The sequence below is a fragment of the Idiotropiscis lumnitzeri genome, chromosome 9, assembly GCF_059441095.1.
Source record: "Idiotropiscis lumnitzeri isolate Australia: NSW breed Sydney's pygmy pipehorse chromosome 9, RoL_Ilum_1.0, whole genome shotgun sequence".
Lineage (NCBI taxonomy): Eukaryota > Metazoa > Chordata > Actinopteri > Syngnathiformes > Syngnathidae > Idiotropiscis > Idiotropiscis lumnitzeri.
This window is the reverse complement of record NC_142399.1, coordinates 19607541-19625459: the sequence shown is the minus strand read 5'-3', so window position 1 is coordinate 19625459 and position 17919 is coordinate 19607541. Positions and strand designations below refer to the sequence as shown.

The following is a 17919-nucleotide window of genomic DNA, read 5'->3' as shown; positions in this document are numbered from 1 at the left end:
CACCATGCAAGGTAGGTAACACTTTAATCTGCAAAGGCGGTGGTACAACCATTTGAAAAAAAACACACCTAATTCATACCCTGTTGTACACCATAGATTCAACGCACAAGTTAAATCACTCACATACTCTGAATATGACAGACCATCAAATTTCTTCCTATAGCAAAGGCCTGAAGACATAGCTGTAGCATAAACATTAAGGACACACTGGGGGCGGGGGGTCAGTTTTGTTCCTCCTGAAGTCAAATACATCTCCATTGCTTTTTGCAGTGTTCAGCCGAAGATTGCTGTTCTCACACCAAGCCGCTAGTCTCTGGACCTCTTCCCTGTAGACTGTCTCATCTCCTTTTGAGAACAGCCTAACGACTGTTGTATCGTCAGCACATTTGACGATGGTGTTGTTTTCATGGGCCGGGCTGCTGTCATAGGTGTAGAGACTGAACAGGTGAGGGCTTAGCACACATCCCTGAGGGGAACCGGTGCACAGCGTTCGGGTTGAGGATGTGTAGGGCCCAAGTATCACATTCTAGGGTTGTTTGGTCAAAAAGTCCTTAATCCAGGTACCTGTGAGGGGCAGGAGGCCAAGAATGTCCAGTTTGTCGATGAGGATGTCTGGGATGATTGAATTGAATGTCGAGCTGTCGTCCAAAAAGAGCATCCTGGCATAGCTGTGCAGTTGTTCCAGGTCGGTCAGCACAACAGCAGTGTTGATGGCATCCTCAGTAGATCTGTTAGTCCGGTATGATAAGATAAAGATGTCCTTAAATAGTCCCACAATGGGGACATTTTCAGTGTTACAGCAGCAAAGATATAGGTCACACAGAGGCGGTGGCGTAATGTAGCCGTTAATGTATAACATTAGCAGCAGACATTCATAAAAAGCATGCAAATCTACACATTATATATGTATATACACAAATCCGCCTGTATATACATACTTACATCCCACAACATATACAAGTGTAAGGAAACACTCCTAATGCCTGTCCATGGTACAGAGGGGAAATAAATAAAAATGCTGCAATGATAAAAATACTGCAATGATAAAAGTACTGTAATGGTAAGAGTACTGAAATGATAGCAAAATACTGCAATGATGGAAAATACTGCAAAGATAAAAGTACTGTAGTGGTAAAAATACTGCAATGATAAAAAAATACTGAAAAAAAAATGCTGCAATGATAGAAAATACTGCAGTTATAAAAGTACTGTCGTGATAAGAATACTGTAATGGTAAACGAAATACAGCATTGGTCAATATTTAAGTACAGTATTGGATAAAGCACAGTATTAGTGTGTATTGCATTCTAGGACTGCACAATTGCACTAATGCCCGCCCGTTTGTAGGCCTGACCTAATGTTCTTGTTAAAAAGTCTGACAGTAGCCAGCAGGAAGGAGCGGCGAAATCTCTCTTTCGTACAGCGAGGGTGTAACAGTCTATCACTGAAGGAGCTGTGGAGTGTTCTAAGAGTGTCATTGAGTGGGTGGGCTGGGTTGTCCAGCATTGATGACAGTTTTGCCGTCATCCTCCTGCCCCCCACTGAGTCCACAGAGTCCAGGGAGCAGCCCAGGACAGAGCTGGCCTTCCTCACTAGTTTGTCCAGTCTCTTTTTGTCCCGGCCCGAGATGCCTCCTGCCCAGGAGACCACTCCATAGAAAATGACCGGTGAAACCACCGAGTCATAGAGGTTTCTGAGGAGTGTCCCCCGAACGCCAAAGGACCTCAGCCTCCTGAGTAGGAAGAGTCTGCTCTGACCCTTCCTATATAGAGCGTCTGTGTTGTCGCTCCAGTCCAGTTTATTGTTCAGATGAACACCCAGGTACTTGTAAGTTGAGACCCTCTCAACGTCTGTTCCCTGGATATTCACTGGTGCAGGTGGAGAGTGCCGGCGCTTGCAGAAATACACCACCAGCTGTTTGGATTTCCCAGCGTTGATTTGGAGGCGGTTCTGCTGACACCAGTCCACAAAACCCTGAGTAACCCCTCTGCAATCCTGATCGTCTCCGTCAGTGATGATGCAGACAATCGCAGAGTCATCAGAGAACTTCTAAAGGTGAGAGGTGGAGGAATTGTATTTGTAGTCCGAGGTGTAGAGGGTGAACAGGAAGGGAGCCAGAACAGTTCCCTGCGGCGCTCCTGTGCTGCAGAGGAGCACGTCAGACACACAGTCCGGTGTTCTCATGTACTGCGGCCGGTTTGTGAGGTAGTCGTGGATCCATGTGATGAGGTGGTCGGCCACTCCCGCCTGCTCCAGCTTGTCTCCCAATAGGGTGGGCTGGATGGTGTTGAAAGCACTGGAGAAATTAAAGAACATGATCCTCACCGTGCTCCCCGCCTTCTCCAGGTGAGAGAGTGATGTGTGGAGCAGGTAGATGATGGCATCATCCACACTGATACCAGGCTGGTATGCGAACTGGAGTGGGTCCATCGAAGAGCTCACCAGGGGATGCAGATGGACGAGGACCATTCTCTCCAGGGTCTTCATCAGATGAGACGTCAGTGCCACTGGTCTGAAGTTGTTGAGCTCCTTTGGATGGGGGGTCTTTGGAACCGGAGTCAGGCAGGATGTTTTCCACAGCTGGGTGACTCTGCCCAGCTTCAGGCTCAGGTTGAACATGTGCTGGACGATTCCACACAGCTGATCTGCGCCGGATTTGAGGAGCTGGGAGCTAATCCCATCGGGACCCGCTGCCTTCCTCGCCTTCATTTTCCTCAGCTGGTTCTTCACCTGAGATGTTGTGAGGAACAAGGCTGAGCAGGGAGAAGTGGTGGTTGTCTGATGTAGCTGGGAACTGGAGCCTGTGGAGAGAGAGAGAGGGGAGAGAAGAGAGGAGAGAGAGGGGGAGAGAAGAGAGGAGAGAGAGGGTCTCGTTCGCAGAGGCAGGAGGGGTTGGTGGGGGCTGCAGCTGGGGAGACTGAGCGGGGGCAGGCATTTGATCAAACTTATTGAAAAATAGGTTCAACTCATTTACTCACTGAAAGCCCCCCCCCCTTCTGGGACTTACCTGGTTGGCCGTGGCCTGAGATGGTCTTCAGGCCCCTCCAGACATCCCTGGCATTGTTCCGCTGCAGTTGTTCCTCCATCCACATCCTGTAGGACTTTTTCCCCTCTCTGATCCTCCTTCTTAGCTGATGTTGCACTCTATTCAGCTGCTCCTTGTCGCCTTACACAAAAGTGCTCTTTTTCTCCTTCAGGAGAGCTTTAATGTCCGGTGTGATCCAGGGTTTGTTGTTGGAAAAACATCTTACTGTCCTGGTGGGAATGGTGTTCTCCATGCAGAAATTAATAAAGTCGGTAATTGTGTCTGTTAGACCATTAATGTCCTCCCCGTGGGCTTCGCTGAATACCTCCCACACAGTTGTGTTGAAACAGTCCTTAAGGCCTCCTCGGCTTCTCCAGACCATCTCTGAACTGTGCGTGTCACAGCTGGCTGCCTGCGGACCAGAGGTTTGTACACAGGCAGGACAGCAACCAAATTGTGGTCAGCTTTGCCCAGCGGGGGGAGGAGCAGTGATGTGTACGCCTCCTTGGTGTTGGCATAGAAAAGGTCCAACATTTTATTGTCTCTGGTGTGGCAGGTTACATATTGTGTGAATGAAGGCAGAGAGGAGGATGGAGAAACATGATTGAAGTCACCAGAGATAAGGAACAAGGCATTTGGGTGCTGTGTTTGTAGCCTGCTCACAGCTGCAGTCATTACGTCACAGGCTGTCTGACTGTTAGCAGAGGGTGGCACGTACGCCGCCACCGCGATCACATGACTAAACTCTCGCAGTAAATAGTACGGACGGATGCTAACAGCTATCACCTCAGTTTCCCGACTGCAAAGTTGATCCTTAACAGTGATGTGCCCTGGGTTACACCATCTATCATTAACAAACACAGGAGTCCAGTGTGGGAGGAAGGCAGTCTCCCGTAGTACTTCATGATTACCAGTGTAAGAGCTACAGGATGGTAGTCATTAAGGTAGGATGTGGGTGACTTTTTGGGGACAGGAATGATATTGGAAGTTTTCAACCAGGAAGAGGTTGTAGATCCTGCAAAAAACATGTGACAGCTGGTGGGTACACTCTCTGAGGACTTTGCCTGGTATTCCGTCGGGGCCAGAGGCTTTTCCGGGGTTTACTACCAGGAGCACACGCCTCACATTGTGTTCCTCTAAAGTGAGTGGGTGGGTGTTGGGGCATGGAGTGCGGGGGTGTGGCGGTCGGGGGAAGTTAAAACAAGCAAAGAAGCAGTTCAGCTCTTCCCCCAGCGATGCACTCAGGTTTACTGGTGGTATGGTAAAGCCTCTGTAGTCGGTGATACTCTGTAGATCCTGCCACACCTCCCGTGGTCTGTTGCCGGCAAGGTGAGACTCTAACCTAATGTGGTCCGCTTTGGCTTGCTTAATGTACTCTGTCGCCTGACATGAACGCGGTGTCACGGGCCCTGAGGAGTGAGCGAACCTAGCTGGACATCCAGGGTTTCGTGTTTGGGGAAGAACGGATGGTCTTGTTCACAGACACACTTTCCATGCAGAACCTGTAGTCCAGTGAATTTGTGTGTAAACTTCAAGCTCCTGATGATCAAAGAGGTCCCAGTCGGTGTGTTGAAAGCAATCCTGGAGTTCACCCATGGTGGTCTCATGCCAGGTTGTAACATTCTTTGTGGTGGGCTGAATTTTCGTCTGAGATGGGTGTACACAAGTGTGAGCAGCAGAGGCAGGTGGTCTGACTGGCCGAGGGGTGGGGATATGGCTCTGTACCCATGCTTGATGTTTGAATAAAGATGATCAAGAGTGTTTTCTCCCCTAATTGGGCACTTAACATGCGGATGGGGCTTTGGGAGTACAGTCTTTATATTGGTCTTATGAAAGTCTCTCGCAACTATATGAACGCCATCAGGTTGTTGCACTCAAAACCAGTGGACAAATCCCTGCAGGTGCTCGCGAGCTGATAAAGGGGAAGGGGAAAATGGAAGCTTCACCCATGTTCACTGCCCCGCAGTGTTGTTTTTGTCGATGACGAAAATATTTCGTCAACGTCCCTTTTCTTTCATGACGATAACGAGACGAGCTAAACGTGGCTCTTTGATGACGAAAAAAATTACGTGCATGAATTTTTGTGGACGAGACGAGACAGGATGAAAATGTTAGTGTGGGGTCCGTCAGACGTTCCAAATTGATGCCATCCCTTCCTATTGTAATCTGCTTTAAGTGAAAAAGGCTACTACAGTTGCCAAATATGTTTAGGTTCTTGGCTTATTTAAGAGCATTGAGCATTGATTCCACTGTCACCTCTTTATCTGTTTGTAATGCATAATCCTTAGTAGTCGATCAGAAAGTCTTTGCTATTGGGTGGAGACCTTGTATGCCTATTTTTAACAAAAACGGACTAAAACGATTTTGAGTTTTTGTCGACTAGATATACGAAAACTAGACAAAAACGTTTTGGGGAATTTCTGTTGACTAAAACTAGACTTAAACCTTTTTGAGTTTTGGTCGACTAAAACTAGACTAACATTATCATGAATAGGAATGACTAAATGTGACGAAAACTAATAAGCATTTTCGTCCAAAAGACGAAGACAAAATCTAAAATGCCTGCCAAAAACAACACTGTTGTCACGTAAAACAGAGTACAACGAGTCCCCTATTAAGACTCGCTCTTAAGTCTATAGAGGAGGACTCTCACCTGGACAAAACCCAGACAAGGCCAGGAGTGAGCTCAATGCCCTCTATGCTCTCTCAACTAATTTGGCGTGACATGAAACCTCCCCTCAAAAAAATTTCCAAAAACATGCAGACTATTTTGAAACACTGTCAGACATTCCACAAAATCTTTCATTTGCGTGCCAAATGAATTTCATTAATTACATTACATTCATCTGTGGTGAATATAGGCTTGTTTATCCTCCAAACATAATTAGATGTGTTCATGAATGCTAAGTAACAGTAAGAAACCACCACACTATAAAAGTAACAAGTCACTCACGCATTCACTCAGTACCAAGAGCAACTGGGGTTTCAGTATTGAACAATCCCACAACCTTCCGATTGAGAGACAACCCCTCTACCACTTGAACCATGCCACCCATTACATATAGGCTGCATATTACAAAAGGCAGATCATGGGACAATCTACAGTACTATCTTACTCGCCAGTTAGAAGTTCAAATATGAGAATTCCTAAAGACCAGCAGTCAGCTCCAAAGTCATGGCCTTTGTTCATGATGACCTCTGGGGCCACATACTCCGGGGTCCCACAGAAAGTCCAGGTCTTCTTTCCAAGACCAATCTTTTTTGCAAACCCAAAGTCTGCCTGTGGAAACCAAACACAGAAAGCTTGTCAGTACTAAATGAATTGAATATCATTTATAATTTTTAATTACTTACCATTTTGACATAACCCTTTGCATCAAGTAGAAGGTTTTCAGGCTTGAGGTCTCTATATATGATACCCATAGCGTGGAGATAATCAAAAGCCTCTAAGACACAACCTATGCAAAATCTAGCCGTAGGTTCATCAAAATAATTCCTTGGAGATAAAGAAAAATCATGTTAACAGGGTCAAATATTATTAAATACTGTATAAACAGCCTTTCACTTGCTTCTTAAATCCTGCAACACAGGCCTTAAACTGCAGGGTCTTTGCCTTGAGTATAGAGCTGCAGTCCCTTCCCGACACATCACATGCTTGATGACTGTCCCTGTGATACTATGGATTGGGTTTGTACAAAAAGTAGACCACAGCGTGTGGGGGAGAACAGGTAGACACTCAGTAGTTGGTCAGGAAAACCAAATTCAGTATTTATAATGCAGGACTAACTTATGATGTAAGACAGTGTCATCTCATCATACATCGAATCACAAAGAAATTAATATATCATAAAAGCTACAAATACAGAAATCCTTGCTTTTTTCCTGTTGTGCTGCAAAATAGACAGAAAATTCTTTTCATTTTTTTATGGTGTATATGACTATAATTACTAATGATAAAATATCAAATGAATACTGTTAAATATTATAAAATAAAGCACTGTAGTTGTGTCGTCATTGTGACCGCTCATATGTTTTGTAAATGAGTGTCATCTAGTCGTATATTTTCTATTCTGATAGACCAGGGGGAAACAAAACGGAAGTAAGTTTGCTTGCATAGATCGTTCTCTTCACCTGTCGTTTCATTCGTCAAACAACCTCACTTTACATGACACTGTCTGTAAGTATTGTTTGGATTTATTAATTAATGATCAGTCTTGGACATTTGGAAGTATTTTGACATGATTTCATAAAGTAATTGCTATGCCAATAGGTTAAGAAGAAATGTAAATGTATGGTTAATCCAATAAAGTACACGTACTGTCAAGCAAAAAGAACATTTATGCGTGTACAGGGGGTGCCGGCACTGGTCACCCCCATTTGACTCTGTGCAGCTCACACCAATATCTGGAAGAGCAAACCAAGGAGCTACAACACCGCCAACAACGGAGAATGTAGTCACATACAGTTTCACCTGCACGACTCAATTCCCGACATTTAATAAACAGAACCCAAAATGACTACTCAAGATGCTACAACCTAACATGAGTCTTAAAATCCCCTTCTCACGCGAGACATTGCACATGCTCCAGCTCAACCCATCCAGTCCAGATATGGCTTTGCCTAGGAGCATCCTGAACGACACCATCAGCAGCCCTCACCACGCATCAATGATAACAGCTGGAATGCTAAACCAAATGGTGAGCTACCCTATTCTCATTACTGAGCTGCAGCCCAATTACTCTCCTTATAACACACACATTACAGACTTTGTTAGGTTCCTAGCCAGACGTGAACTCGTCTCAACTGGCTTAAGACAATTTAATCATAGGACAGAGACCTACAGAGCATGTTGACAGTCCTTTTTGAATACGACAAGCGGACTAGACCTAACTTATTCCGAAGAAATTTATGTCATCAAGTGGCTCAGAAAGGAGTCCACTGAGCATGCAAAACGCATCCAATCTCTTTACCTATCACCCAAAAGAATGCCAAAGGTTGATATGGAACAGGTTGGACAAATGCTACGACTCAGCAGAGGTGGTTGAAAGGGCTGTATTAAAAAACTGGATGTATTTTGATAATTAAACAACAGAGTATTCAAAATTGATTGATCTAAGTAACCTATTAAAGATAAAGATAAAGATGTCCTTTATTAGTCCCACAATGGGGAAATTTGAAGTGTTACAGCAGCAAAGATATAGATCACACAGAGTAGCTGTTAATGTATAACATTAGCAGCAGACATTCATAAAAAGCATGCAAATATACACAGTATAAACGTATCTAGTGTAAGGAAACACTCCTAATGCCTGTCCATTATACAGAGGGGGAAACACTGTAATGATAAAAACTACTGAATGATTGAAAATACTGCAACGATAAAGATATTACAATGATAAAAGTACTGTAATGGTGAGAGTACTGAAATGACAGGAAAGTACTGCAATGATAGAAAATACTGCAATGATAAAAGTACTGTAATAGTAAAAGTACTGCAACGATAGAAAAATACTGCAATGATGAAAGTATTGTAATAGTAAAAGTACCGCAATGATAGGAAATACAGTAATTATAAAAGTACTGCAATGATAAAAGTACTGTAATAGTGAACATCCTGCAGTGGTGGAAATACTACAGTGATAGAAGTATTGTAATAAGAATACTGTAATGGTAAACAAAATACATCATTGGTCGATGTTTAAGTACACCCTTGGCTGAAAGTACAGTAGTCGTTAATATTGCATCCTAGGACTGCACAATTGCACTAATGCCCTCCTGTTTGTAGGCCTGACCCAATGTTCTTGTTAAAAAGTCGGACAGCAGTTGGCAGGAAGGAGCGGCGAAATCTCTCTTTGGTACAGCGAGGGTGTAACAGTCTATCACTGAAGGAGCTGTGGAGTGTTCTCAGAATGTCATTGAGTGGGTGGGCTGGGTTGTCCAGCATTGATGACAGTTTTGCCGTCATCCTCCTGCCCCCCACTGAGTCCACAGAGTCCAGGGAGCAGCCCAGGACAGAGCTGGCCCTCCTCACTAGTTTGTTCAGTCTCTTTTTGTCCCGGCCCGAGATGCCTCCTGCCCAGGAGACCACTCCATAGAAGATGACCGGTGAAACCACCGAGTCATAGAAGTTCCTGAGGAGTGTTCCCCGAACGCCAAAGGACCTCAGCCTCCTGAGTAGGAAGAGTCTGCTCTGACCCTTCCTATAGAGAGCATCTGTGTTGTCGCTCCAGTCCAGTTTATTGTTCAGATGAACACCCTGGTACTTGTAAGTTGAGACCCTCTCAACGTCTGTTCCCTGGATATTCACTGGTGCAGGTGGAGAGTGCCGACGCTTGCGGAAATCCACCACCAGCTCTTTGGATTTCCCAGCGTTGATTTGGAGGCGGTTCTGCTGACACCAGTCCACGAACCCCTGCGTAACCCCTCTGTACTCCCGATCGTCATCGTCAGTGATGAGGCCGACAATCGCAGAGTCATCAGAGAACTTCTGCAGGTGACAGGTTGTGGAATTGTATTTGTAGTCCGAGGTGTAGAGGGTGAACAGGAAGGGAGCCAGCACAGTTCCCTGCGGCGCTCCCGTGCTGCAGAGGAGCACGTCAGACACACAGTCTTGTGTTCTCACGTACTGTGGCCGGTTTGTGAGGTAGTCGTGAATCCATGTGATGAGGTGGTGGGCCACTCCCGCCTGCTCCAGCTTGTCTCCCAATAAGGCGGGCTGGATGGTGTTGAAAGCACTTGAGAAATCAAAGAACATGATCCTCACCGTGCCCCCCGCCTTCTCCAGGTGGAAGAGTGAAGTGTGGAGCAGGTAGATGATGGCATCATCCACACTGATGCCAGGCTGGTATGCAAACTGGAGTGGGTCCATTGAGGAGCTGACCAGGGGGCGCAGATGGACGAGGACCAGTCTCTCCAGGGTCTTCATCAGATGAGACGTCAGCGCCACTGGTCTGAAGTTGTTGAGCTCCTTCGGATGGGGTGTCTTTGGAACCGGAACCAGGCAGGATGTTTTCCACAGCTGGGGGACTCTGCCCAGCTTCAAGCTCAGGTTGAACATGTGCTGGACGATTCCACACAGCTGGTCTACGCAAGATTTGAGGAGCTGGGAGCTGATCCCATCTGGGCCTGCCGCCTTCCTCGCCTTCATCTTCCTCAGCTGGTTCTTCACCTGAGATGTTGTGAGGAACAAAGCTGAGCAGGAGGAAGTGGTGGTTGTCTGATGAGGCTGGGAACTGGAACCTGTGGAGAGAGAGAGGGGCGAGAGAGGGGGAGAGAGGGTCTTGTTCGCAGTGGCAGGAGGGGTGGGTGGGGGCTGCATCAGGGAAGCCTGAGCGGGGTCAGACATTTGATCAAACCTATTGAAAAATAGGTTCAACTCATTTGCCCACTGAAGCCCCCCCCCCCCTTCTGGGTCTTACCTGGTTGTCCGTGGCCTGAGATGGTCTTCAGGCCCCTCCAGACATCCCTGGCATTGTTCCGCTGCAGTTGTTCTTCCATCCGCATCCTGTAGGACTTTTTCCCCTCTCGGATCCTCCTTCTCAGCTGACTCTGCACTCTCTTCAGCTCGTCCTTGTCGCCTGAAACAAAAGCCCTCTTTTTCTCCTTCAGGAGAGCTTTAATGTCCGGTGTGATCCAGGGTTTGTTGTTGGAGAAACATCTTACAGTCCTGGTGGGAATGGTGTTCTCCATGCAGAAGTTAATATAGTCTGTAACTATGTCTGTTAGACCATTAATGTCCTCACCGTGAGCTTCGCTGAATACCTCCCACACAGTTGTGTTGAAACAGTCCTTCAAGACCTCCTCGGCTTCTCCGGACCATCGCTGAACTGTGCGTGTCACAGCTGGCTGCCTGCGGACGAGAGGTTTGTACACAGGCAGGAGAGCAACCAAGTTGTGGTCAACTTTGCCCAGCGGGGGGAGGGGCAGTGACGTGTACGCCTCCTTGGTGTTGGCATAGAAGAGGTCCAATATTTTATTGTCTCTGGTGTGGCAGGTTACATATTGTGTGAATGAAGGCAGAGAGGAGGAAGGAGAAGCATGATTGAAGTCACCAGAGATAAGGAGCAAGGCATTTGGGTGCTGTGTTTGTAGCCTGCTCACAGCTGCATTCAGTACATCACAGGCTGTCTCACCGTTAGCGGAGGGTGGCACGTACGCCGCCACCGCGATCACATGACTGAACTCTCGCGGTAAATAGACCGGACGCATGCTAACAGCTATCATCTCAATGTCCAGACTGCAGAGTTGATCCTTAACAGTTATGTGCCCAGGGTTACACCATCTATCATTAACAAACACAGCCAGCCCTCCCCCTTTTCTCTTACCGCTCTCCAGTGTCCTGTCCGCGCGTAGTATTTGGAAGCCGTCCAATTCCACGACGGCGTCCGGCGTTAGCTCTGTTAGCCACGACTCCGTGAACACCAGCAAGCTAGCCTCCCGGACAATCCTCTCGTGCCGGGTTAGCGCTGTTAGCTCGTCCATTTTGTTAGAGAGGGATCGAACATTCCCCATAATAACGGACGGGGGGACGGGCTGATATCGTCTCCTCCTTGCGTTTAGCCCCCGCACGACATCCCCGTCTCTTCCTCCTCAGCTCGCGGGGGATATCGGGTCTCGCTCCGGGAGCCCATGCGGGGTTAGCACGGAGTGCTAACAGCTGATCTCTTGTGTACACGATCGATCCGTAGCTCCGAGTTTCGTCTCCGGACACGATCGCGCAAAAAACAGCCCCCAACAGCAGTAAAACCACCGCAAGTTGGATGTCCATTGCTGAGGTGAGGTAAAAATAAAATAAAAAAGGGTAAAGGGTAAAAACACACGAAAAAGGCTCAATAGTGAGCCACGCTGCTGTAAACAGGCAGCCACTCGCGCGGCGCCGGAACCTGGAGTTAAATGCCGCCAAAGCAGATGGAACTCTGCCCGGCCTTGCTTATTTTGACACAGCCAGGTGCGTCATTTTGCAACGATTATCATACAGACTGCAAGAAATGCTTATGGTTCAAACTACAACATACTGCAGCAGGTTGATGTTAAAGATACGCTCTGAAATCTGTTGCTACTGTGTTGAATATATGTTTTTTACATAACAATGTTTCTTTGATTCTTTGTCGCTTTGTTTTAAAGTAAGCACTTCTTCCTCATTGTCAGAGGACACAGGTTGTGTGTAGTTATTCCTCTGTCAATGGAGCAATTTTGGTTTGTAGATCTCGAAAATAGATACTACTGCTGCATGGTACCACTCCGCCAACAGGTTGGACAATACAATACAATACTATACAACTTTATTTATACAGCACATTTCACAACAGTTGGAGCTGTAACAAATTGCTTTCCATATGGTGTAATATATATTAACGGGTAATTAGAACACAAATTAAAACACATTAACACATATACAATAGGCATGGATTACTATTTCACTTTAGCCAACTGCCCAAGATGAAAGAAGCTGGATCAAACAACAGTATCTGGGCCCAGTATGAGCCCAGTATCCGACTGAAGCAAGACCAGAAAGAAGCCGCAACGTACTGCAAGTCTGGTGAGCATAACTGCGAGTAAACCAATGGTTAACTCAATGAGTCTAAAAACTACGAACTGTGGGAAGTTTTTGGGTCACTTGAGACTACAAGGGCTCAAAGACGTGATTTTGTACAATCCTGCTTAAAATGTAGCAGATAATGAGGATGATAAAATGCAGAGAAAAATGCCAAAGCATATGCAGAACTGAGACAATTATTGGATGACAAAATTTTATCGCCGGTGATGCGTGAGGCAGTAGATGATGGACGAAAGGCACTGCAAATATTGAACTATTATGCGGGCGCTGGCAGACCGCACATTGTTATCCTCTACACTGCGTTGACATCGCTCCAGAAGTCTTAACAGTGAGCGTCACTGGATATATCATACAGGCGGTGACCACCATCATAGCACTTCGAAATGCCAGTGAGACATTGACGGATTGCTCATGTCAATGGTATAAAAAGGACTGGCCGAATCTTTTTTCAAATATTAAAGATAAAGATAAAGATAAAGATAAAGATGTCCTTTATTAGTCCCACAATGGGGAAATTTGAAGTGTTACAGCAGCAAAGATATAGATCACACAGAGTCGGCGGCGTAATGTAGCCGTTAATGTATAACATTAGCAGCAGACATTCATAAAAAGCATGCAAATATACACAGTATAAACGTATCTAGTGTAAGGAAACACTCCTAATGCCAATATTCAATGTCCTCGTAACTCAAAGTGATGTCGCAATTACTTTTGCTGACTGCAAGACAAAACTATGGAACTAGTGAGTGTTTTAAATGTGGACAAAAAGGACATAAATCTAGAGAGTGTCAACGTAAGCAGTGGTGCAATTTGTGCAAGAAGGCCACACAACGCGACTCAAACTGCAGGTGTAAACAATGGTCGGAAAACGCAAGAAAAGTTAAAGATGACAAGGATTACGCATTCCACATAAATGACAATGATACATGTATACAGGCGGTGGGTGCGCAGTATGGACAAAACAGGTCTGATGGTTGACACGGGCGCCACTTCACACATCATAAGTGATCTGAAGAAGTTCAAAGCGTTCGATGACAGTTTTGAGGTCGAGATACACTGCGTGTAATTGGCTGATGGCACTAGATGCAATGGAGTAGCAGAACACACAGGAGACACGGAGGTGTGCCTGATGGACAACAACGGGTAATGGCACAAAGTAATGCTGAGGTAGGCGCTATACATTTCATCTCTGTGCAGGCAGCTACATCCAGTGGTACAACAGTCATCTTTGAGAGGACATGATGTTCTATACCATTAGGCGAAAACACAACTCCACATTCAGAAACAGAACAGGTTGTATTATTTATATACTGTGAATGGTGACAATGATATGACATGCGATCATGGATCACTGCAATTTTGACAATATTCAAAAGTTGCAAGAAGTTGTTGATGGAATGGTTATTAAGGGTAAACTTGACAAAGCAACATTACAATGTGATGTGTGCACTCAAGGAAAGTTTATCCAAACTAGAAGTAGAGAACCTGATGCGAGAGCTAAAAATGCACTCGACATGATCCACACAGACAACTGACCCTGAGTCAGTTGTCAGTTGTGTATTACATAGCACACTAGAGTGCCGTAGTGCAAGCGACAGAAAAATTCCTGGGGGATACAGCCTCTTATAGGAAGGTCAAATGCATCAGATCTGACAACAGAAGAGAGTTTTTGGGTAAAAACTAGCAAAATTGGAGCTAGGATGGTTTAAGGACGTGTGTATCAGTGCTCCTGCAGACTTTCTGGCCTTTCACGCTTCAAATCAACATTTTCTTTGTTTCTTTGATCCCCACATTTGTGTTTTAACGACTTTAGACTTGAAAGGATCGGACATCGTGACTAATTTTTCTACCCATGGCTGTCATGATCCGCGTGGGGCATGACAGCCTGTTGTTATTGTTTTCGTATGTATGCGGTTTTTGTTATTGTTTTTGTTGTTATTTTCTCTCCGCCTTCCTGCCATGTGCCTTGTCCTGTTTGTTTTGATCAGCCGAGCAGGGGCGTTTCCCCTCAGCACCTTGCCCTCACCAGCCACGCACCTGCCCCTCATCAACGATCACACACCTGCTCCCCATCTGCTCCCCTGATTACCGGACTACTTATGCCTTCCATGCTCTCAACCCAGTGTCGGGTCAATACCGCAAATTACGTACTGCCACGACCACGTTTTGTGCACGTTCATGTTCTCGTTCCTGCTCTGATTCTCGTTCCTGCTCTGATTCTCGTTCCGCTCTCGCTCACGCCCCCGCTCTCGTTCATGCCCTTTATCCTTGTCCCAGTTAGTCGTGTTCACTTTGCCCTGGTTGTTTTGTATCCTGCCCCGTTGTTTGTCCATGTTCGATCCCTTCAATAAATTCCCTTCACGCTACTCACCTCTCTGCCTCCTCGCCTTTTGGGTCCACCTCCTCCTTGCCGGAAGGCGAACCGTGACAGAATGACCCGACCAAGAAAGAAGGACCCAGCGAGGAGCTCGCGGCGGCGTCACGGACACCGCCGCACAGACAACCGCCCTCATCAGCCTGCCGACCAGCCCCTTACCTCGCCTTCGTTTTACGGTAACGCCCTCGACTTCTTACCCGTCATTCCTCCCCACCTTATCATAGATCCCGATTATGACGACAATTTTGACCGCAAGGCCGACTCACCTCCTCACGCATTTTTTTATTATGAGTTAACGGAATGTTTTGAGCACTATGGGGTCGACTCGGGTCACGACCACGATTTTGAGCTCCATGCTACCTCACCCACTGACTTCCTGCTAATTGCCGACCCCGTCAATGATTCCGAGCACTATGCCCCGCACATTTTGGTTGACTCGGATCACGAGGACGATGCCGAGTACATCTACGCCCTGTTAGATGCCCAGCGCAACCCGGGCTCAGTTAGGACCAGTTCCCTTCCTTCCTCCGAGCAATTCCTCCTTTTCGTTCGAGTTCTTCGAGACCACCTCTCACTCTACCTCGCGCGCCTCACGCCCCAAGTCACGTAAGCCACATTCACGCCGCGCACCTCGTCCACCGTCGGTCCCCACGCCTTGTCACGTCCCCCTTGCGTCTCACGGCTCACGATCACCAGCACCAGTAGTCACGGTCCCTCGTGTTCCCCGTTCCCCTGATTCCCTATGGCGGCAGGCTGATAGGGATCAGGGCCCCAGGTTCGGCTGTGCCCGGATCGACTGCTGCGCCCGGCCCGCTGTCACCTCCACGCCTGCAGCAGTGACCAATGCAGCTCCCGCTGCACGGACCCCGCCGCCTCCATGCGAGCCGCAGCCTCCAGAGTCCCGTGCCGACTCCTCAAAGGCGGCCGAGTCCCGTTCCGGCTCCCCGCCAGCTGCTGAGCCCTGTCCCGGCTCCCCGCCAGCTGCTGAGCCCTGTCCCGGCTCCCCGCCAGCTGCTGAGCCCAGTCCCGGCTCCCCGCCAGCTGCTGAGCCCTGTCCCGGCTCCCCGCCAGCTGCTGAGCCCAGTCCCGGCTCCCCGCCAGCTGCTGAGCCCAGTCCCGGCTCCCCGCCAGCTGCTGAGCCCCGTCCCGGGGTCCCAATGGTGATCCCAGCTCCCGATCCAGCGGAGCACGCTGTGCGTCCGCCCCAAGTTCTCGAGCCAGCGGAGCACGGGGTGCGCCAGAACCAAGTTCACGTTCAGGCGGAGCACATCCTGCCTCCGACCCAAGTTCACGTTCGCGCGGAGCCCGTCCGGCGTCCGTCCCTAGTTCACGTTCAGGCGGAGCACGCTGTGCGTCCGTCCCAAGCTCACGTTCAGGCGGAGCACGCTGTGCGTCCGTCCCAAGCTCACGTTCAGGCGGAGCACGTTGTGCGTCCGTCCCAAGTCCACGTTCATGGGGAGCACACCCTGCTTCCGACCCAGGTTCACGTTCAGGCGGAGCACGCTGCGCGTCCGTCCCAAGCTCACGTTCCGGCGGAGCACGTTGTGCGTCCGTCCCAAGCCCATGTTCCGGTGGGGCACGCCTTGCCTCAGCCCCAAGCTCACGTTTTGGCAGAACACGGCCCGCAGCCGTCACTCCCGGTCCCTGCACCCGTGGTGGACGATGAGCAGTCGCCTGCTGTATCGGTCCCAGCGGCGCCTGATGAAGCGCCGCCGCTCCCGGTCCCGGTGCCTGCGATGGACGACGGTCCGCCGCCGCGTCACGCCTCAGCCTCGGCGACGCACGACGACCCACCATCGCACCCCGCTCTGGCCTCGGCAGCATCCGACGACCCGTCGCCACTGCTCGCCTTGGCTCCGGCAGCGCTCGACGACCCACGGTCGCTCCTGGTTTCTGCCTCGGCGGTGGACGGTGACCCACCGCCGCTCCACAGTCTTGTCTCGGCAGGGGTCGACGACCAGCCGCCGCTCCCGGTTCCGGTGCCCGCGATGGACGACGGTCCGCCGCCGCGTCACGCCTCAGTCTCGGCGGCGCACGAGGACTCACCACCGCGCTCCGCTCTGGCCTCGGCAGCATCCGACGACCCGTCGCCACTGCTCGCCTTGGCTCCGGCAGCGCTCGACGACCCACGGCCGCTCCTGGTTTCTGCCTCGGCGGTGGACGGCGACCCACCGCCGCTCCACAGTCTTGTCTCGGCAGGGGTCGACGACCAGCCGCCGCTCCCGGTTCCGGTGCCCGCGATGGACGACGGTCCGCCGCCGCGTCACGCCTCAGTCTCGGCGGCGCACGAGGACTCACCACCGCGCCCCGCTCTGGCCGCGGCAGCATCCGACGACCCGTCGCCACTGCTCGCCTTGGCCCCGGCGGCGCTCGACGGCCCGCGGCCGCTCCTGGTTCCTGCCTCGGCGGTGGACGACAACCCACCGCCGCTCCATGTTCTTGTCTCGGCAGGGATCGACGACCAGCCGTCGCTCCGCGTTCCTGTGTCGGCGGGGTTCAACGATGGGCCGCCGCCCCACGTTCCGGTCTCGGCGGTGTTCGACGACCAGCCGCCGCTCCACGTTCCTGACGCGGCGGGGTTCGACGACCAGCCGACGCCCCACGCTCCTGTCTCGGCGGGGTTCGACGACCAGCCGCCGCTTCACGTTCCTGACTCGGCGGGGTTCGACGACCAGCCGCCGCTTCACGTTCCTGACTCGGCCGGGCTCGACGACCAACCGACGCTCCACGTTCCTGTCTCGGCGACGCTCGACGAACAGCCGCCGCTCCACGTTCCTGTCTCGGCGACGTTCGACAACCGGCCGCCGCGCCACGTTCCTGTCTCAGCGGGGCTCGACGACCAGCCGCCGCCCCACGTTCCGGTCTCGGCGGGGCTCGACGACCAGCCGCCGCTCCACGTTCCGGTCTCGGCGGTGTTCGACGACCAGCCGCTGCTCCACGTTCCTGACTCGGCGGGGTTCG

The 17919-nt window shown here is 49.6% G+C and overlaps 1 protein-coding gene across 1 annotated transcript in view; it reads right to left on the bottom strand.

Annotated features, from left to right (window-relative positions):
* prkg2l (protein kinase cGMP-dependent 2, like) overlaps positions 1-17919 on the bottom strand; it is a 72601-nt gene that overhangs the window by 13005 nt on the left and 41677 nt on the right. The window contains exons 15-16 of the mRNA XM_088304596.1: positions 6380-6521; positions 6142-6305 (exon numbers count right to left, since the gene is read on the bottom strand). Coding sequence (XP_088160722.1) covers positions 6142-6305; positions 6380-6521 — 306 coding nt within the window. The remainder of the gene's footprint in view (positions 1-6141; positions 6306-6379; positions 6522-17919) is intronic.